This window comes from Gobio gobio, assembly GCF_949357685.1.
Source record: "Gobio gobio genome assembly, chromosome: 20".
In the NCBI taxonomy this organism is placed as follows: domain Eukaryota; kingdom Metazoa; phylum Chordata; class Actinopteri; order Cypriniformes; family Gobionidae; genus Gobio; species Gobio gobio.
This window is the reverse complement of record NC_137113.1, coordinates 36,613,620-36,635,819: the sequence shown is the minus strand read 5'-3', so window position 1 is coordinate 36,635,819 and position 22,200 is coordinate 36,613,620. Positions and strand designations below refer to the sequence as shown.

The 22,200-nt window shown below is 38.3% G+C and overlaps 2 protein-coding genes across 2 annotated transcripts in view; one reads left to right on the top strand and one right to left on the bottom strand.

The window, feature by feature from the left end:
- Positions 1-14,735, bottom strand: part of heatr1 (HEAT repeat containing 1) — a 56,058-nt gene extending 41,323 nt beyond the window's left edge. The window contains exons 1-14 of the mRNA XM_079801273.1: positions 14,668-14,735; positions 13,595-13,736; positions 11,918-12,134; positions 11,470-11,611; positions 10,975-11,076; positions 10,741-10,887; positions 9,616-9,827; positions 9,345-9,475; positions 6,137-6,236; positions 5,912-6,016; positions 5,714-5,831; positions 2,006-2,113; positions 1,775-1,870; positions 1,593-1,675 (exon numbers count right to left, since the gene is read on the bottom strand). Of these exons, the coding sequence (XP_079657399.1) occupies positions 1,593-1,675; positions 1,775-1,870; positions 2,006-2,113; positions 5,714-5,831; positions 5,912-6,016; positions 6,137-6,236; positions 9,345-9,475; positions 9,616-9,827; positions 10,741-10,887; positions 10,975-11,076; positions 11,470-11,611; positions 11,918-12,134; positions 13,595-13,736 (1,703 nt within the window). The 5' untranslated portion in view covers positions 14,668-14,735. The remainder of the gene's footprint in view (positions 1-1,592; positions 1,676-1,774; positions 1,871-2,005; positions 2,114-5,713; positions 5,832-5,911; positions 6,017-6,136; positions 6,237-9,344; positions 9,476-9,615; positions 9,828-10,740; positions 10,888-10,974; positions 11,077-11,469; positions 11,612-11,917; positions 12,135-13,594; positions 13,737-14,667) is intronic.
- Positions 14,736-18,558: 3,823 nt separating this feature from the next.
- The window catches only part of ppp1r9bb (protein phosphatase 1, regulatory subunit 9Bb), a 38,865-nt gene continuing 35,223 nt past the window's right edge, over positions 18,559-22,200 (top strand). Inside the window, exon 1 of the mRNA XM_079846160.1 lies at positions 18,559-20,342. Within this exon, the coding sequence (XP_079702286.1) occupies positions 18,927-20,342 (1,416 nt within the window). The 5' untranslated portion in view covers positions 18,559-18,926. The remainder of the gene's footprint in view (positions 20,343-22,200) is intronic.

Below are 22,200 nucleotides of genomic sequence, written 5' to 3'. Positions count from 1 at the left end.
AACGATTATTTTTTCGATTAGTCGACTAATCTAACGATTATTTTTCCAGATTAATCTTATTATTCTTTTTTACTGATTATTGTATTTCAAAGAGGGTAGTGAATTTGTATATTATTTTAACATGAAATCAATGAATGATGACAATATTAATTGTATTTCAGGAAGGGTAGTGTACATAGTATGCCATTTTAAAATGAAATATATGAACAAAAGAAGCTTTTTAAACATAATATATAATGATACTATTCATCATAAAATGTATACAGAGTAGGCCTAATTAGGAAAAGTTGTTTACTATAGTAGTTGAGTATGATTTACTTATTGATTTGTGTCAATAGTAAACGAAAATGCACTTGTATTTATCTGCAAAAGGTTCACATACAGGAGCTTTCAGCATAGTTTTAATATAGTATAACTAGTCGTCTATTTTGAAGATACATGTGCATAAACAACGACTAAAGCTGCCAGAAGTTTTTGCCCAAACTTCAAAGACACATTTAAATTATTAAAGCTAGAGGCATATCTTAACTTTAATGTTACTTTAATCATGTAAACTACCTATATACAACAAGTTATTATGCATATGTGTTTGGGACAGAGGGGAACCGGGTCGCATTAACAGGAGATATATGCAGCCCATAATAAATAAAAGCACGAGACGTCCTGGGGTCGGAGAAGAACCCCGGAAAATGTGACCGTCTGTTGCAAAACACGCGCCACGGTTCAGCTGCGCGAGAGAACACTGGCAGCAGGGTTGCCAGGTTTACACAACAAAACCCACCCATTCGTTACTCAAAACTAGCCCAAAACAAGCCCAATCGCGTTTCGGGGAGGTTCTCTGGTAAACATCGCGTTCGGGGGGTTAAATATGTGTGTTTTTTTGCTTCAACCCGCGGACATGAGACACAGCCCGCGGCAACAGTGTAGAAGTAGCCCAATTCCGCGGAAAAAAGCGGACTTGGCAACACTGACTGGCAGTGTGAAAACTCCCGCTCTCCACGCGCACAGCTTCTGCTCTGCCACCACGTGCAGTGTGAAACCGGCATTACAGAGCGAACAAAGCACAGTTTTATTCGGCTTCTGTTTAAAGTACTCCCACACTTTTGAATGTCGCGGTCTGGCTTTATATGATAAATTATCATTTTCACTATGCCCAGGAGCAGAAGCTGCCATTATTTTAGATCTTCTGTTCCATTCTAGAACGTAAATAATGTGCCGCCGACGCGTCGACGCATTTCACGCACGTCGACGTATTTTTGTAGTCGACGTCATCGACGACGTCGACGCGTCGTTGCAGCCCTATATTGATGCAACATTTTTAAAATGCACTTATTTTGACACACATGCATGCAGCAACCTAGCAGTAGTGCCATCAACTGTAGGCAAAAAACAAACACTGACACGTATACTCTCCTGTTAGACTCAAGTCATGGGAAGCAAAGAAGACTGAAAGTCTTTTCTTGACTGTGGTCATTGCTGATCTTATTGTATACGTTGTCATCAGATTGATTTTCTTGTGTCCGACTGGATACTTTTGTCATTATTTGTTCATACATTTGTTTAGTTCCAGAGTTAAAAATCAGTTAACTAACCAATCTGCGGATGGTTTGATGCGATGAAGAAGTGAAATCAAACTGGAAACGGTCTCCTCTGGATCCATACGTCCCAAATGAAGCTGTCAAGCAACCATTACAGACAATTAACATTTAGATTGCACAAAAAATAAGACGAATCGAAAGTTTATGTCACAACATTCATGACGTGGTCATCTTACTTGCAATGCTTTAAGGGCAGACAGCACAATCTCTGGCGCATCATCCTTTACTCTCTCCAGCAATGCATCTTTCAAAAATGCCTCATCAAAGCTGTTCTGCTCCATAAAGACATACAGACAAAAAGCATATCATCATTACTTCAATTAATGTGCGTCTCTTGGATGTTCAATGGGATATGACAAAATCAAGGTGAAAACTGTAAGCTAAAAGAGAATACAAAAGATACCCACATGTTCTGAGGAGAGGATCTTCTGCAGGTAGTCTACAGCCATATTCCTCACAGAGGGTAGTGGATGATTCAAGCTGAGCATCAGAGAGGTGTCGGACTCTGGCAGGATCTGCATATAAACAACATTTTAAAGTCTTGTTTTGGTTTTAATAAATGTTTACTTAAATTATTAATGCCATTGTTTTTAAAACAGCATTAAAATGTCTTTACATCTGTTTTCAAGATGCAATATAAATCTCTGGTGTCCCCAGAATGTGTCTGAAGTAGGGGTGTCCCCGACTAATGATTTACACATTCGAATCAGAATTGTCGAATCTTTCTATAGTCGACCGATAGTCGAATCATCTATGTGTGTGTGAATGGGTTGGGACTGGGAGGGGCACGACAGTCAGCAGGAGGGTAAAACTATTTTTATTTTATTTTACACACTCCACAGAGCAACAACTTTTAATAAAGCGACCAAAACTGCCTGCCAATTGACAGACGAACTGACAATGGCTTTCTTATTTAGGTTTAAATAAAAGGTAATGTGGTGGATAAACATTTGTAAAACGTTTTCTCGTAATATTTTACAGCCGCGATCGAAATACAGAACATCACACAAATATAAAAAGAACATTTTGATAAAAAAACCTAAACAAAATACCTGCCTAGAGAGGAAAAGAACACACTCACTGCAGACAGGATTTGCATTTCACATTTTGCGAAATTAAATTAATCGGCAAAATTGCTGTGCCAGCATGCTTTCAGTGCAGCGCAACATCGAGACAACGAAAAACAATAAAAAGCATTCATTTACAGAATTAAATTAGAACAGAATATACATTACTAATAATAAAAAAATAGATAAAAATGAAATCAAGTCACAGGGAGCATAATAAATGTGTGCAAAATGCCAAAGTGCAGGGGAACATATGAAGACTTCAGATGCAAAAGCCTCTAAGTCCGTCTTTCTTTTCTTTTCTTTTCTTTACATCTTTCTTTAAAATAAGCATTTTTGACAGGTTTCTATGTATAGGTTTCTACCCAAGTACCGGTACTTCTGAATGGGCTCATTGGGCTGAGGCTGGGATTTAGTGGGTTTGAAGTGAAAGTATTTTATGAACGTATACTATATGCGGAGAGCATTCACTCAGTGCATCTTAAGCATCTGAACTCTTCATATAAAAAAAAAACACAAGACACAGTTAAATTAAGTAACCCTGAGTGACCAATAAATCAAATAAAAATAAATAAATTATTAAAACAACGAAAGTTTAGCCAGAATTGTGAAATTTCTCTTTTTAACTGCCGAAACAACAATAAACGCTAAACTGGCAGTTTTTTTTTAGCTAAACATGTTCACAGCAAATTAAAATTAGAAACGGCTGAAATGTTTGAAAACACTTGTACCCTACCCGATCGAAAAAAATCCATTCTTTCACTCTGCTTGTGTGCGTTTGAGTCTTTTCGAATTGTGTGCGGGGAAAACCAACTTGTTAACGTTGGCCGGCAGCAGTGCGCTCTTAAACTTGCCCGTTTTAAGTGGAAAGCCATGTTTGTTGTTGATGAGTGGTAGGACATGAGCTGTTGGCATAACTTGCCTTTTACTTTTTTTGGATCATCTTTTACTATTTCAAAGTGCATCCACACTTTCTTATTCCAGACATTAAGTAATCCCTGCCGCCAAGATGCGCCTCGTCTGTCACGGATCAGGGAAAGTGAAACTTAAAAATCTGTCACAGGGGTGGTTGGATTTATTCACACACACACACACACACACACACACACACACACACACACACACACACACACACACACACACACACACACACACACACACACACACACACACACACACACACACACACACACACACACACACACACACACACACACACACACACACACACACACACACACACACACACACACACACACACACACACACACACACACACACACACACACACACACACACACGTTAAAAATATTTATTGAACGCTTCTTTCTTTTCACGTTTTTTTTTTTCAGCATTATCATAATTAAAGGCTGTATATAACTTAATATAACCGTACAAAACCAGTAGTTCTGTGTGAAATTAGACATTACGCACCCCCATATTGCCAAAATGGTATGATCCTCGTTTCATAACACCCGCAAAGATTCTGTGAGATCGTTGGTCGAATCAGGCTCCGCATATCGATGCATCGAATCTTCGACTATTCGGGGTCACCCCTAGTCTGAAGTTTCAGCTCAAAATACTCCCCCAAATCATTTATTATAGCTTGTCAATATTTGGGTGCGAGTGAAAACGCATCTTTTTGTGTGTGTCCCTTTAAATGCAAATGAGCTGCTCCTCCACGCCCCCCTTCCAGAAGAGGGTGGATCCTTTACACAAGCTTTGGAGACTCTGTCAACAACAAAACAGGCGGATCTCACTCAGACAAAATGTCAGAAATAACCAGTTTTGGAGTGCAGCCTTGCATGTTTTTTACCGGAGTTGGACACAGATGGAGAGACTCAGGAAGAGGTTGCAACTGGACATTTCTGAATGGTTGGTGGATACATTTATTTAACGTTGAGTTACATTGATTCAAATCGTTGACTAGAATGTACCATCAATCTATAAATTGTTGTATAGGTGCTCATGTGGGACTGTAAAAAAGTCTGTCACCTGAATATACAATGCATAATAAATGTGCGTTTATGAATTACGCAGACAGTGAGCGTTTTCAGGATAAAACTAACAACATAGCTCTAGTGTCTTATGAATACAGTCAGAGACTATGGTAACTTTAGCCATATTAACTGTACAGCATTCTAGAAAGCTCATTCAGAAAGCAAATTTGCAGAAAGGAAATTTACTTCAGAAACAACTTTAAATCGCAAATCTAGTGGTGTACTGACCCGAGTAGGTGAAGTAGTCATGTGCAAATATATAACATGTATAACGCGGTGTCTATGGAGCCTCGTGTGTTCGTTGGTACATCCAACAATAGAATATTTGTAACGCAGACATTGTAATACTCTAGTTAGCGGATACACAGAGTAAACAGAAATGGCGGTCTCTGGGCTTCTTACTCAGGGCTGTGTCTATGCTAAAAGGGCAGATCATCAACAGTCATGGGCGGGACTTCCCTACTCTTACGTAAGAGTAGGGGGAAATATGAAACAGCGAGTTATGAAAGATTGATAATGATTTTTGGGGATTATAAAAAAAAGTATTGGGAGGATTTTTACCATTATAGGCTGGTTGTTTACACAAACTGTGGACACACATCGGTGTTCAAACGCCTTATAAAAGTGAATTTTGCATAAGTCCCCTTTAACATCTATTTTGACATAACTGATTCATTCTATTCTCTGTGATTTCTAAAAACTGAATGGAAATTTGAGAGCAGATTTAAACAGATCAGAATTGCATACACATTTTTGCAAACACAAAATTTAGCATTGCAGATCGGTAAATGATGGAGAAAGACCATCTTTATAGGTAATTATAAATTAAACCCAATATGGAACATTATTCAAACGTAAAGTCATTTGCAGTCATTGGGGAAATTTAATCTGATTGGTTCTAATACTTCTGATTGGTCAATGACAGCATTCTGCATGATTTTTTTGTATAATTGTTTGTTGTCACAGGCAACTGATCAGCTGAATGTACAATATCACCTCCAAAATAAAGACGACGACGACAAACACAACAACAAGCCTGGTTGCCTACCTGATATTTTCCACAGCTCATAGTAAGAGAGACGAATTGATGAAGCAGACTTTTCTCATTGTCAGATGACACATTTTTGACAAGATTTTCCAGTACCACATCAAGTGCACATGGATACCTAGGAGTAAAAACACAAAAAAATTAACAAAACACTCCTTATGATTTAATTAGCATAACCACAAAATGTGCAGAACATACCTGGATTCAAACAGTCGTACAGTAGATTGAATTCTCAGATTAAGAGCTGAAATCCTATCTGAGGGAAGTTCACTGCCGCACAAAACGTACTCCTCAAGAAGCAGCCTATACAAAGAAACAAATGAAGAAGAATAAAGATATAAGAAATCAGACCATCATACATGGACAATGTCCAGGGTAAAGAGAGTTTCACTTATAGTTGAAGCTATATTAAACCCTGCTTACTTGGCTGCAGTGTTTTCCAAGTTCTTGGACAGTTGAAAATTCTGAAACAGCGATTCCAATAGTCCAGTACTTTGTGACAAACCTTCAATCTGCTGCTCATCTATAGGGAAACAATAAATAAAGCAATTAACCATGTGATAACAGCGATTTTACTATGATTACCAAGTATTAGGTATGAAGGGACCAGGTATTATTAGGTATAAGTTCCTTGACACTACCAATTAAAAGTTTGGACATTCATTCTTTATTATGACTATTTGACATGAATGAAACTTAAGCTAAAGGCTAGAATACACCTCATAACTTGACAACATAACACAACAAAATTCATCTTTGCACTGCAGAGGTGGTACAGAAGATGCATCTAAATTAGTAAATTACAAATGCATAAATAATGTTGAGAATAAGGTTTAAATTTTTTTTGAATGTTTGTATAAAAGCAATATCATGTTTGCAGTCATGCTCAAATTCGTGAAAACAATTAATGCGATATAATTAAGCAATATCACAAGTTATAATATAAAAATCCATATCTCAAACAAGTACTTGTGTATATGTGACCGAGACGAGAGAGTACAAATGTGGTCGAGACCGAGACCATCAAAAAAAATAGTCTCAAGACCGGTCTTGAGTACTACAACACTAGTTTGGGTGTTCGGAAAAACCTGAAAGTCAGTCGTTTAGTGCATGATGTCCAGTTTTTCATTGTAACCATTTAGAAAGTCAGCAAATGTATGATGCCTATCCCTGGTTTCACAGACAGGGCTTAAGCCTAGTCCCAGACTAAAATGAATGTTTGAGCTGTTTTAACTGAAAGCAACTTGCACTGACATCTTAAAATAAGTCAGTGTCATTGTTTTGTCTCAGGATGCACAACAGTACTGTTTTTCTTTTTTCTAAGGCATGTTTATAAAAGCTACTTAAATCTCCTAATTAAACTAAGGCCTGTTACCGCACTGCTTTATCTCTGTATCGGATTTTAAGCGGGCAGAATGCTTACAAAATAACCGTCATTTTTACCCTTTAGATATTGCACCGCAAACATTAATAACAGCTTTAACTTGTCAATACTGGCACATTACCATGGTATAAGTATAGCTGTGCATTAAACGATTTTAATGTAAATTCTGAATGCAATTCTTTGCTTCCACGTCATGCGTTAAAATCGTATAATGCACAGCTAGCTGTGGATTATCCCCTATTAATATCCAAAATAAAAGTTTGTGTTTACATAGTATATGTGTGTGTAATGTGTATACCTATTATGCATGTAAATACACATTCATATAATATATATATGAAATATTTGCAGGTTTATACTGTATACACCAATCAGGCATATTTTGACCACCTTCCTAATATTGTGTTGGTCCCCCTTTTGCAGCCAAAACAGCCATGACCCGTTGGGGCATGGACTCCACTAGACCCTTGAAGGTGTGCTGTGGTATCTGGCAACAAGATGTTAGCAGCAGATCCTTTAAGTCCTGTAAGTTGCGAGGTGGATCAGACTTGTTTGTTCAGCACATCCCACAGATGTTCGATTGGATTGAGATCTGGGGGATTTGGAGGCCAAGTAAACACCTCAAACTCGTTGCTGTGCTCCTCAAACCATTCCTGAACCATTTTTGCTTTTTCAGCAGGATAATGCACCCGGCCACAGAGGGAACATCATTTCCATGAAAGGGTGTACATAGTCTACAACAATGCTTAGGTAGGTGGTATGTGTCAAAGTAACATCCACATGGATGGCAGGACCCAAGGTTTCCCAGCAGAACATTGCCCAAAGCGTCACACTGCCTCCGCCAGCTTGCCTTCTTCCGTGGTCCAGTTCTGATGCTCACATGCCCACTGTTGGTGCTTTTGGCAGTGGACGGGTCAGCATGGGCACCCTGACTGGTCTGCGGCTATGTAGCCCCATACACAACAAACTGCAATGCACTGTGTATTCTGACACCTTTCTATCAGAACCAGCATTAAAGGGTTAGTTCACCAAAAAATGAAAATTCTGTCATTAATTACTTACCCTCATGTCGTTCGACACCCGTAAGACCTCCGTTCATCTTCGGAACACAAATGAAGATATTTTAGTTGAAATCCGATGGCTCAGAAAGGCCTCCATTGGCACAATGTTCTTTACACTCTCAAGACCCAGAAAAGGTACTAAAAACGTCTCACTACAGTGGTTCTACAATAACTTTATGAAGCGACGAAAAAAGTTTTTGTGCGCAAAAAACCCCCTAAATAACGACTTATATAGTGATGACCGATTTCAAAACACTGCATCAAGAAGCTTCGAAGCGTTATGAATCAGTGAGTCAAATCATGATTCGGATCACGTGTCAAACCACCAAACAGCTGAAATCACGTGACTTTGACGATCCAAACCGCTGAATCGACTCGCTGATTCATAACGCTTCGAAGCTTCATGATGCTGTGTTTTGAAATCGGTCATCACTATAAGTCGTTATTTAGGTTTTTTGCGCACAAAAACTATTCTCGTCGCATCATAAAGTTATTGTAAAACTACTGTAGTGAGATGGACTTTGTCTTGAGAGTGTTTTGAGTGATTGTGCCAATGGAGGCCTTTCTGAGCCATCGGATTTCAACTAAAATATCTTCATTTGTGTTCCGAAGATGAACGGAGGTCTTACGGGTGTCGAACGACATGAGGGTAAATAATTAATGACAGAATTTTCATTTTTGGGTGAACTAACCCTTTAACTTCTTGAGTAATTTGAGCTACAGTAGCTTGTCTGTTTGATCGGACCACACGGGCCAGCCTTCGCTCCCCACGTGCATCAATGAGCTTTGGCCGCCCATGACTCTGTCGCCGGTTCACCACTGTTCCGTCCTTGGACCACTCTTGATAGATACTGACCACTGCAGACCGGGAACACCCCACAAGAGCTGCAGATTTGGAGACGCTCTGATCCAGTCGTCCAGCCATCACAATTTGGCCCTTGTCAAACTCGCTCAAATCCTTACACTTGCCCATTTTTCCTGCTTCTAACACATCAACTTTGAAGACAAAATGTTCCATGCTGCCTAATATACCCTACCAACTAACAGGCGCCGTGATGAAGAGATAATCAGTGTTATTTACTTCACTTGTCATAATGTTATGCCTGATCAGTGTATATATTTATATATTAATTTTGATTTATTTGAATTTTGACGTAGGTCACACAAAGCACAGATAGAAACCAACCATCCTCTGTCATCACAGAGTGTATGAGATGGGGCAGCAGGTAACGGAGTAAGGGACTGACGTCATGGACTGTAGCTATATTCTGAAGTGTGGACACCAGGGTAGGGGTAGCACACATGTACCCAAATGCCCTAATGGGAAAAAAACACAAAATAATTAAGTATTTTAGATGAAGATAATTGAGAGAATCATACTAGATTAGACCTTGGGTGCCATGTCTTTTACAACTACTATTCAAAGACTACGTATAGTACAAATTACTAAAACTTACTTTGGACCAACTACACCTTCTTTCTGGTTCTGCAAGAGGATGATAATGCAGCTCAAACCCTCTCTGGTCAGCTGTGGTATTCGACCTAGAGACTTGCACAACCGCACGGTAAGAGCGTCAACCAGCTGAGCCTCCATCACTACTTTCACAGCCATCTGACACACGATCATATAAGTGGCAGCAGTGTAGTCTAAAAAGTTAGATTTCAGCCCCTGGTTATGTAGGGAAAAAGCAGAAAGTTATTTAGGTTTAGTTGCATACATTCTTTCCTGGAACAACAACATTCCTACCGAACATTTATTTTTGACCATTCCATTTGGTGATTTTTACCTTTAAAATGTGGCTGAGCAATATATTACCCAATTACAACCAAGTAATTTTGTGTACATTGCATTTGGTATCATTGCCACCCACCGCTTGATATAGACACTGGAATCAGGGTAACACTTTACAATAAGGTTTCATTTGTTAACATTAGTTTTAGTCCTAATTAAATTACTGTGGAAAAAGTAGTAACAATACTATTAACTCAGCATACTGTATGGCAGCATATTATTGAATCTTCGGAAAATAACAGCAGGAATGGATTTTATGCATTGACATATTACAACCACGTATACAGAAATATTCCAGTGCCTACATGCATACAAGCATAGCACCATATTCGGAATATGACTGCAACCTGAACAGACTTCAAACAGAATATGATGTGCATGTAAATATAGTAATTGAAAAAAAAAAATCTTATCAGTTGGCTACTTATTAAAATTCTGAATATCACAGTTTATATTATATTAATGTTAAATCAAAAATAATTATACAATATCACAAAAATATAATCCATAAAAACCATTTCAGACACACATGCATATATAATATAAACTTAACCACATTTGCATTATCGCTTACACTATTTTACGGTGTCATTGTTACAGTGTAATTATATATTTAAGTACTGCGTAATATTGATTAACAACATGTACTTACTATAGGTTTAGGGTAGATCAGGGTTTGGTTGAGGGTTAGATGCAAGTAATTATGCATAATTTACTGTTATTACTATGGTAAGTACATGTAACATATGTAACAAGGACACTAAAATAAAGTGTAACCTTATTGTCTTACCAGTTGCACAAATGGAAGCAGCTTGGCAATAACAGAGTTAGTTATCTTCTCGATTGCATCAAGTGCAGAAACGATGGTAGATGCATAGAAAGAGAAAATGACACGCAGCTGCGGACAGTTCCTATCCCGGAGTAATCCAGAGTATACCTACAATATGATTCAAAGCATTAACCAGTGCAGCATTACTGGATTGGCAGACTTTAACTAGCATAGCACCCAGCCCAGGTTTCTTACCTTTACTGAATTTGAGACCATAGAACAAATGAAATCCATGAAGCCTAAATCCTTATAGCAGTGTGTGAGCAGAGTTCCTCGGGCCAGGGGAACACCAGGTTTCTAGAGATAATGCACAGGGCAATTAGAAGAGACACTATCACAAATGAAGATATCTTTCTTTACAAAGACTGCATACATGTGAATTCAACTAAACTTCTTAATGTAAAATATTTGTTTTTATTTTTTAGGTGAAATATGGCCTTTTATGAAATATACAACATTGAGATTAATTCACTGTAACTGCAGAATGCTTTGTGTAAAAGTTATTATTATTATAACATTACATCACATTTGAATTCAGAGAAATGGAGGAAAAAAATATATGTATATATATATATATATATATATATATATATATATATATATATATATATATATATATATATATATATATATATATATATATATATATATATATATATTATATATACTACACACAAGTATATAGTTTACCTGAATTCCATGCAGCCAGTGCCATTTGTGGGTTGGATCATCTATCTTTAAAAGCTGGATCACTCGTACAAACACTTTAGTCTCATGATATGGTAAAACACAAGCAATCAGGCTGTCCTGGTTGTACAGCTGAATGTGGAATCTGAAATCAAGTTAAGTGAAGTGACAAGTCAAGATTTTTCCATTCTACAATATATATTATAAAAGGTGCATGATATTTTACGCTACTAGTTCTCAACACTAAATTGCAAAAATGATGGCCAAACCAGTGGTTTTCAGGGATAGGAAAAAGTTTGAAATCCAATAAACTACACATACTTTAAAATCAAGAAAATCCCTAAAACAGCACATGTTTGCTGTCTGTAAAACAATGGTCTGCAAACTGTTGAATCAAAAAGTGAGACTCAAGAACCATAAGTGTGACAATGGCAAATCTACCGAAGGTTACCTGTGTATTAGCCATTCAATGCATTTCAGAGCAGGCTTGAGCAGAAAGTAGGGTGACAGTTGAGTAAGAAAGAGTGAGATGCTCTTGTCCAGTTTCTTGTTGACTTCTTTGGATTGAATGCTGCGCTCTAAAGTCAGAGAAGCTTGACTAAACAGAGTCTCCTGAAATTCACTGAATGCTGGATCAATACCCATCAGCTCCTCAAGTCCTGTGCAGCCTATTCAGAATGATCAATAACAGCAGAAATTAGACACGGTAAAGTATTACAGCTTGATGCAATATTTATATAGAGGTGAGTGATTAGGTTGCACTTTATTTACAGTATGTGTACTTACAGTAGTGTTAGCTATTTTTTTATTTAGTCGCAGTCTTAGTCCTTACTCCTGTGTCAAATGTGCTTTTTGTTTTTGTTAAATGTCTGAGCATTTTAGTCTAGTGTTCGTCATGCTGTATTGATAATCCTGATTATTTTGCTCAAAATTATAATCACAACGATTGTTGTCCCTTTTTCCAATTAATTTGACAGAATTGTTGCACTTTCACCTAGAAGCACAAATCAAGTGAATGTCGATCCATACGCATGGTTAATTTGACCTAGTTTAATTATTTATTTGAGGTTATTTATCATATAGGCCTAATGAAAAAATAAGAAACTTCTCTAAAAATGTCTATTCTCTAAGAATTTAAAATAGTTGAATTCCACATTACTTTAATGTTTTCTATTAAAACAACAGCAAAAAAGACTGTATTGTCACAGAGGTTGCTTTTATTTAGCAAACAATCTCAAATAGACAAGAGATTCATGTTTGAATTTACTTAGGAAAAAAAGTTAACTACATGGGTTATTGTTAGAGGTAGTTTCATGGTTAGTACCTAGTTATTACCCATTTATTATAATTACTATAATAAGGGCATAATATGTACAAACAGAACAGGACTGTAAAATAAAGTCCTACCGTGATTACAATAAATCTGCGTGTAAAAGCTAATCAATTAACAATTTCATTGTGAAATGACGACTGCATGATGACCCTAAACTATAAGCAGCTCAACATGGTAGTTTTTTTAATACATTTTTTTTATAGTATGTGCATTGTGCATACTAGTTAAAGCGCAATAGTTTGGATACAGAACTAAAAATTACTCATATTCTTTATCCAGAGATTTTAACAATAATTTAAACTGGCCTACAACGAGCTCTGATAATAAGCAATGATTTATGAGTACAAGCCATAACTCATTTAATAGCTAAATTTCATGCAAAGAACAGAACTACACTTCCGTTAGCAATATGGAAGTATTTTTTCCATTCATTTTTCCCATGGACAATAATTCATTTGTTAAAGCATTATAAACTAAACCAACCAGCAACAAGGTGAATCACAACATTTCAAACTTTTATTTGCAGTCTGAACATGTTTTTCCGACCCCCTTTTGTTTAACAGGATATAATCAGCCCCATCATCAGCTGTTTTTAAACAATCGGTCAATGGCCAATAGTGCAAATAATTGCTTTTATCGTCCGATACCGATTATTGGCCCATACATCAGTGCATCTCTAATATAAATGCATAATTTGCTGTAACTGCACATCAATGAACATAGCACACAAGTTCAAAAGAGAAGTGTGTCTTGGAGGAAAACCAAGAAAAAGCTCTGGTAGGACAAACAACTCACCCAGTGCATAGAAGGTGCTGCGGTCCATGGTAGCAGCATCTTTAGGGTCAAAGAGCACAGAGACCACCTCTCTCCGGGTGAGCAGATTCGAGTCATTCTGCGGCAAAGCCAGCCGCTTCAACTGATGTGCCAATGATGACATCTAGAGACAAGTGAAAATAACTTTTATTTTAGATTTTATCCACAAATGTAAATCTATGAAAGTTACCCCCAATTTTTCTCACTTTCAAGAAGATGTTAAGATCTATAATAAATCCTTATCTACCTCCTGTAACAAAAAGGCTACTAAAACTTTAAATGTAAGCTCACTTAATGGTGTTTTTGTATAATTTTATTTAATATTTTAGGTTTTTATGGGGAGGATTGTTATGCTTATGTGATCAGTTTTTATATATATATATATATATATATATATATATATATATATATATATATATATATATATATATATATATATATATATATATATATACATATATTTTTTTCCTCCATTTCTCTGAATTCAAATGTGATGTAATGTTATAATAATAATAACTTTTACACAAAGCATTCTGCAGTTACAGTGAATTAATCTCAATGTTGTATATTTCATAAAAGGCCATATTTCACCTAAAAAATAAAAACAAATATTTTACATTAAGAAGTTTAGTTGAAATAATTAAGAATTAATTTCCTTTTAGTTAAATTTTCATTGTGATTATCACTAGAATTTCATTACTGTGTAATACAATAACGAATAATCCGATCTGAAAACATTTTCATATATTTTCACATCGGTGAAATAGGACTTGAACAACAGACATGTTGACAGGCTTCATGATATTATTTAGCCCATATGTGGTGAACCACAGAACTTACATTATAATGACACTACTACTACTACTAGAACAACAAAAATAAACAGACAAAGATGTTTAAATTAAATGTAAAATGACCTAAGTTATGATAATTATTTTGGGCTGTTAATACACCTTCTTTACATACGATCAGGCTGTAAGCGACACATGGAAAAGTTATTCGCATAAAAGATCAAATGTTTTGATCCAGTCTATGTGTTAAATAAATTCTCATACCTTAGTTGTAGTTATCACAGCAGTTTCCACGTGTGAGAGCCTGCTAGTATAATTTTCCTCTCCGTTTTGTTTTCGGTGGTAGATGAAACAGTAGATGTTGTTATACTGCCACCTTGTGTATCGGATGGTTTCTTTAGTGTTTTACGGCAGTTGGCATTCATAATGTCGCATTACTGCCACCTGCTGTCTCTTTTTAACTTAATATTTTAATTAATTGAATTCGTCCTTCCAGTCCAGTCCAGTCTTCCAGTCCTCCTTAGCAAATTAAAGACATATTTCCGTCCTTGGTCATTATTTTAACATTCTACTATACTCTACTAAGTTACCTGTTTTCATAGCTGATACTTCAACCCTTGCCTTTCTTCATTTCTTGCATGGTAGATGTGCTTGATAGTTCACCCAACAATGAAAATTCTGTCATTATTCACTCACCCCCAAATTGTCCCAAACCTGTGTGAATTTCTTTGTTCAGCTGAACACAAAGGAAGATATTTGGAAGAATGTTTGTAACCATTGACAAGCCTACCATATGGGGTGGGGGGTGGTAGGCTACTATGGTAGTCATTGGCTGCCGAGATCTGCATGGTTATAAACATTACTATTCCAAATATCTTCCTTTGTTTTCAGCAGAAGAGAGAATTGTATATAGGCTTGGAACAACTGGTGAGTAAATGATGACAGAATTGTCATTTTTTGGGTGAACTATCCCTTTAATTGTTTCCTCCTCCTGGCAGTCAAGATGTCTTCCTATAACTTGAGGAGTTTTGTTTAGCTTGCAATGTCCAGTCCTAAGTCTTGTTCCTTCCTTTGATTCCTTCCTTCCTTCTCATATACCTACTATATTTTTTTATCATGATGTCTTGTTTGTTCTGCCTGTCAGTGGCAAAATGTGTGGACAGAAAACCCACAAGAGGGCGCCGAGCAAGCAAACTATTTAAAGTCGTTGTATTGCATTTTCTTTCTTTGTATTGTATTTTTCACACTAACAGCTTCACCATCCTAATATTTTTTTTTAAATAAAGATCCACAGAAAAATAGATAAAATTGTAACTTTTTTACTATTATGACAAATTGACAATCTGATCTCAAAATGGCCTCTCGGCAGTTTAAACTGTCATCTTTAAAATAACATAACATATCTGATAAATGTGATAAATTTGGTTGCACATTTTATCATTCAGTCAATACCTATTATAAAAATATGTTTATGTATAGCTGTAGTGGAGATATGCAGCAAGAGCTGTAGTAGCCTAGAATTCAAGTGATCCGCAGTCACAGCTGTGTCCATTTTCATAATGGCTGTGGTTTCAAACAGTTATTTTGCACACACTTTATGGTTTTGACTCTGTGATTGCTTTACAAAAATGAATACAAATAAATAAATAATATAACAGAATAATCTGACAAATAGAACATTTACCTCCGGTTTCACAGACAGGTTTAAGCTAGTCCCAGACTAAAATGCATGTTAGAGCTGTTTGAACTGAAAGCAACTTGCACTGACATTTCTCAAAATATGTCACTGCCATTGTTTTGTCTCAAGATGCAAGATGATCAGTAATGTGTTTTTCTAAGGCATGTTTATGTTATATTTTCTAACTGAACTAAGGCCTAATCCTGGCTTAATCTAAGCCTTGTCTGTGAAACCAGGCCATGGCGTTTTAATCTATCTATTATCTAAATATATGTAACGGACTGCTCTAAAACAGAAGGTAGAGGATCCAAACGCAGCTTTATTTTAGAATAATCCACAAACGTAGTCAAAAACAGGCAAGAGGTCATAACAGGTAATCAGTCCAATCAGGCAAACAAAACAGGAGAGACAGGCAAAAGGGTAATCCACTGAACGTGCAAGTAATCCAAGACCAATAGACATGGAACCAGGGAAACCGCTCAGAAATGCAGTGGTACACAAAACAAGACTTCGCAATGAATGACTGCGATAACCAAATGTATATAGGGTGAGGTAAACAGGGTAATGGGACACAGGTGCATGTAATCAGGGATGATGAGGAGCAGTGAGTTATGGGAAATGTAGTTTGTGATGGAGTGATAGTCCGGGGTGGAGTGTCCTCTGGTGGTAACCACGGGCACTCACACTGGTGAATTGTGACAATATACAAGTTTTTACCAAAAAAAAGAGAGAAACCTTTGTTATTTGCTATTTTAATTTATTATATTGGTAGCCATAGGTATAGCTTACTTAGGTATAGCTTACTTACTTACCACAGAGAGTCAGGATTTGGTTTAACGTCTCATCTGTTGGTGCTTTTTTTTGGCAGTACAGTGTCCCCATCACTATACTGAGGCGTATGTGAGGATCCACACAGACCACAAGGTGAGCACCCCCTGCTGGCCTCACTAATTCCACCAACAGCATCCTAGTTTTCCCAGGAGGTCTCCCATCCAGATACTGACCAAGCTCAACACTGCTTAGCTTCAGTGGGAAGTCTTGGGCTACAGGGTGAAATGGCTGCTATAATATAATTTCACGAGTTCACACTTACATATAATCAGATAGAATTAAATGTATTTGTATTTGGCGTGCTGTCCGAGCTAGGGGAGGGCTCAGAGCTCTGAATTTTGGGCCGAAGCCAGAGTACTCCCCCGTATCTCTGATTAGGATAGTTAACCAAGCAAGTGTGAGGAGAGGGGGTGGTGGTGGGATGCAGGAAACTGACGAGGACCATATAGGTGAGTCGGCTGTGTATGTAGGCCTCACCTTGTACTGATTGGATAGGCAATTTTAATGTGTTCCTCCTGAACTTTGTTTATAAAACATAATTTATTACACGGCTCTGTGGAATACTTGATTCTGATTGGTCAATTGGACCATCCAGGTATGTTATTATTCCCCATAACAACCAACTGATAACACCGGATCATCTGGATAGCAGTCACTAAAGTTGGCGCTAAGGAATACATTTTCCTCATGGAAGTTTAGCGCTTGGTGAGGTAATAAATTATTAAAACTCAAATCAATATTTTGTGTAGCCTACAGTTAGGCTATTTATCCTAACTGTACACTACACTTTCCTACACTTTTTTGTCATCCATATCACAGACTCGCTCCTTGTTTCATACATATGCAGCTGCTGCCATTTTGCGATGATTGTTTTGATTTTAAAATAGTTTCATCTCAAATCAACTCTCACATGGAAGCTTTCTGCAACAGAATAAAAAATAAAAAAGGTAGTTGCGACTTTTCATCTCACAATTCGGACTTTTTTTTTCTCGCATAAGTTTACATCTCGCCATTCAGAATTGCGTGATATAAAGTCAGAATTGCGTGATAAGTCAGAATTGCGAGTTAAAAAAGTCAGAATTGCGAGTTATAAAGTCAGAATTGCTAGTTACGAAGTCCGAATTGCGTGATATAAAGTCAGAATTGTGAGATATAAAGTTAGAATTGTGGGTTATAAAGTCAATTGTGTGATATAAAGTCAGAATTGTGAGTTATAAAGTTTCTAATTTATCTCACAATTCTGACTTTATATATAGCAATTCTGACTTTATATATCGCAATTCTGAGTTTATAACTTTATGTGGTTAAATAATGTGTAATAAAAGTGGTATGACTGCTCCTTCTGATCCTGATCACCCTGGCCTGTCAGGGTTTATTCTGCGATAACAACCGGCTGGATGTGCATTATCCCTTACATAATATAATATCATATAATTATTTATTTTTTTAATTGTGTAGGCCTATTTTGTATCTTACGCACAAAACACTAAAATCGACAACGTATTGTTGGGTCTCAGTGCTAGGCTATATTTTATGGAGCCCTGGTACGAGGAAGTAAATGTGTGACCCTTTAAAAATCTATGAGCTGAGAGGGTGTGAAATCAGACGCGCTCTATGACCCTGTATCTCTGCTGCGCTGCTGCAGCACCAGTGGGAAAGGCAGAAATCTGCAGCTGACTAAATCAAGAGATCAAAACGATCCGGATTATAAATGCACAATCTGTCGTGAAAATCCAGGACGCATCGCTGTTCTAGTTTCTCATTTAGTCTTTCACGAATGCATTTACACATTAATCAGCGTTTTTTTCTCTCTCGCAGACGGGAAGATGGTGCGGTTGTGCCATGCCGCTGACGGACACTCTACACTCATTCATGGGCATTAATTCACTGTTCTCTTCATCATATTCCAGGGCATATTATTGTTCATCAGCGACAGTTTTGTCCTGACAAAAACGTCTGGGCCAACGACTCAGAGATGCTGTTATCGCATCGCCTCGGAGAAGCCTAACAGACCATGATGAAGACCGAATCCTCATCCTCCTCTAAGCCAGCGAGCACCACCGCGCTCCGCAGCGCCTCTCCTCACCGCAACGCGTACGAGGCGGCGGGTATACAAGCGCTGAAGCCGGCGAACGATATCTTAAATAACGGCGACACTCAGGATGGTAAGCCGAAGCCTACCAGCCGTGGTCGCACGTACGGGTCGAACGTGCACCGCATCAAGAACATGTTCATGCAGATGGGCGCATCCTCACCCACTGAGGCTGAAGACCCGCAAAAGGCGAACGGCGACGGCGACAGCGACAACGACGCCAAAGCGGTGCGTCTCACGCTACCGCGAGCTGGCAGTTTGAACGAGAACGTGGATCACAGCGCGCTGCTCAAACTGGGATCCAGCGTCTCCGAGCGCGTCAACCGCTTCGATGGCAAAACGGACGCGTCGCCCAGGTACTCCAAGCTGCAGGAGACGAGGAAGATCTTTGAGCAGCAGCAGCATCAGGAGAAGCAGGCGGCTTCTAATCGCGTATTACTGAAGAAAGAACGCGCCGCGGGCTTTCAAGATGCGTCGCGATTGGACGTGGTCGCACGCTTTAACGGCAGCACGGAGTCGTTGGATAGCCTGGACGCGATCGGCGGGACCGTCGAGGCCGTGTCGCCCACCGTCAGCCAGCTCAGCGCCGTGTTCGAGCGGGCCGCTGAGCTGCGGAACAACCTGTACCGGCTGTCCAACACGCCCCCGCTGCCTCTGCCTCTGCGCGGGGTCACCGGCCGGGTCGGTGCGCTCAACTCCAAAATCATCACCAAACGGGTACGCGTCCTTCCTTCGGGGGCAAACAAGGAGGATGGGATTAACCAGCATCAGGAGGAACAAGATGGAAGGTTTAGCAGCCTTAATGGAGCATCTGGGCTTCAGGACAGTCTCTCAGCTTTGGATAAGGAGTCCTCGGAAGAAAAAAAGACAGGGGAGAAGGATGAATCTGGTGCCAATGATTCTAAGACTCTAGATAAGTGCAAGCAAGGACAGGCCAATGCCACAGAGGCAAAAGGTACTCTTATTTCTGCTGATGTCCATAGTTTGGGGAATGGGGGAGTTACTTCCAATGGAGAGGCCCTTGAGAGAGACATGGAGTCTGGCATCACCAGCACTGGAAGGAAGGGTGAAGATGGACATGCCCGTCCATCAGTGGGGGTCAGTAAGAAGGAGGATGATGATGGTACTCTGAAGGAGGATTACTCTACGGCTGATTTGGTGGATATCAGTGCCTACAGCGCAGTAGGAGAAGACTCTGGTGGTAGCCAGCTTGAGGATGAGGAGGATGAAGATGATGTATATGAGCCAGAGTCAAGCTGCTCTGAGGTTCCTGGATTACCTACGGAGGAGGATCCGCCCCCGAGCCGGAAAATTAAATTCAGCATTGCGCCCATTAGGGTGAGTTTATACAAAGGAATATTTCACCACAAATTAAAATTCTGTCATCATTTACTCACCTGCATAAGATTCCAAACCAGTAGGAAGTTCTTTCTTCCTCAGAATGCAAAATAAGATATTTTGCAGAACATCTAAACTGCCCATTCAGTTGAATTTTTATTGAATTATTAATTTTCATTGTGATTATATATATTACTTAAAATGCTACAAAACACAAAGGTGTAAACTGAAATCATGTTTCTTTTTCCATCTTTAAGTCCCCATGAAATCAAAATGGAAGTTTTTTGGCTTTTAGTATGAAATTGTTAGCCTTACTGTTATCTATAAGCTAGTGTGCACCAAAACAATGACAAAATTCACATTTAGAAGATATAAGCATTCAAAACTCTCACTTCCGCCATTATGGATCAATGATTTTGAAGACATCACTCTGCACTTCAGCTTCTCATCAGATTTTCTGTCCAATCAAATGCTCTCTAGAATCTAAAGCATCCCGCCCCCTACATTATAAATAGACGCAGAAGCTGCGTCACTAAAATCGGTCACTTGTTCACACATTTATTATTTTCTACATGGTGAATGGCACACAGTGCACTATATAGGGGATAGGGAACAATTCAGACACTGTACATAAGCTTTCCATTGGGGCGCATGAAGTCTGGTTTCACGTTGGTGTCAAGCGGACTGCCACAGCGCACACAGAATCTGCTCCGGTACAGAGACATGAAAGCACTGAGTGGATCATATGCGCAAGTCAGCGCAGACCAGAAAACGTATCGGACCCATTTGAATTCTGCACAGAATGCTGTATTTTAAAGCAATATGGATGAGATTAGGAGGAGAAACGCTTAGCGATTTGGAGGAAACTGCGGCTTTACTGAGCCCAACGGCTCTGGCTGAGCTGTAGTATAAGAATAACGCTATTGGCTATTTAAAAAAGGGGAGGAGCTGTTCAATATGTCCCTCACTGTCTTCCTGTTTCAGTGGAAATTACGTCAACACATTGAATAATGCTGCATATTTCAAGGCACTTCAGTGGGCCTTTAATAACCACTGTTTATATTGAAGAGCACACAGTACTTGCAACTGGAATCACAAACTGAATTAATGAATTCATTTCTTTAATATATCAATACTTCCAGTTTCTGTTGATAAAAAAGCAACTTTGCCAATTACAGCCGAAATATCTATAATAGCCTATTGGGGGCCAAAATATTGTGTTGGACATTAACAGGAGGCCTCAAAAATGTTGAGAAATACCACTAATCTAGGTTCTATAAAGCTCCAAAAAATGACAACAAAAAAAAATCCTTTATGATATTATAAAATTAGTCCATTTGAATTGTGCACTATATTCCAGGTCTTAGGGAGACACATGATAGCTTTATGTGAAGAACAGATCAAAATTTAAATGATTTACAGAAAATCTTCTGCTATAATTTGCATCATTGATACCAAACACCCCTGGTACGTTTTAATTATGAATGAGATTTGAGAGTTATAATGGAGGGAAAATTTTAATATTTTAATATTTTGAAATATTTATTATTTACACTAATAAGAAACACTGACCATGTTTTCAGGTAGGAGAATGCGATGCATGTTTTTTTGTTGCTAGTTTCATCCAGACGCAGTTATCATTTTCACGTCCAGCGCCACAACGTTTAAGTAGCAAATGCACTCGTGCCCATCTGTTCGCTCATGGGCGTGCTGGTCTGAAAACGAGGTGTTTTCAGGTGTATTGTTGGCGCATTGCTATTTTGAGGCAACTGAAATAGACTGCGCCATTGACCAACAAAAACCTGGTCTAAAGTCAATAGCACAGTATTTTTTGTGTTATTTAAAGGGCACGTTAGTA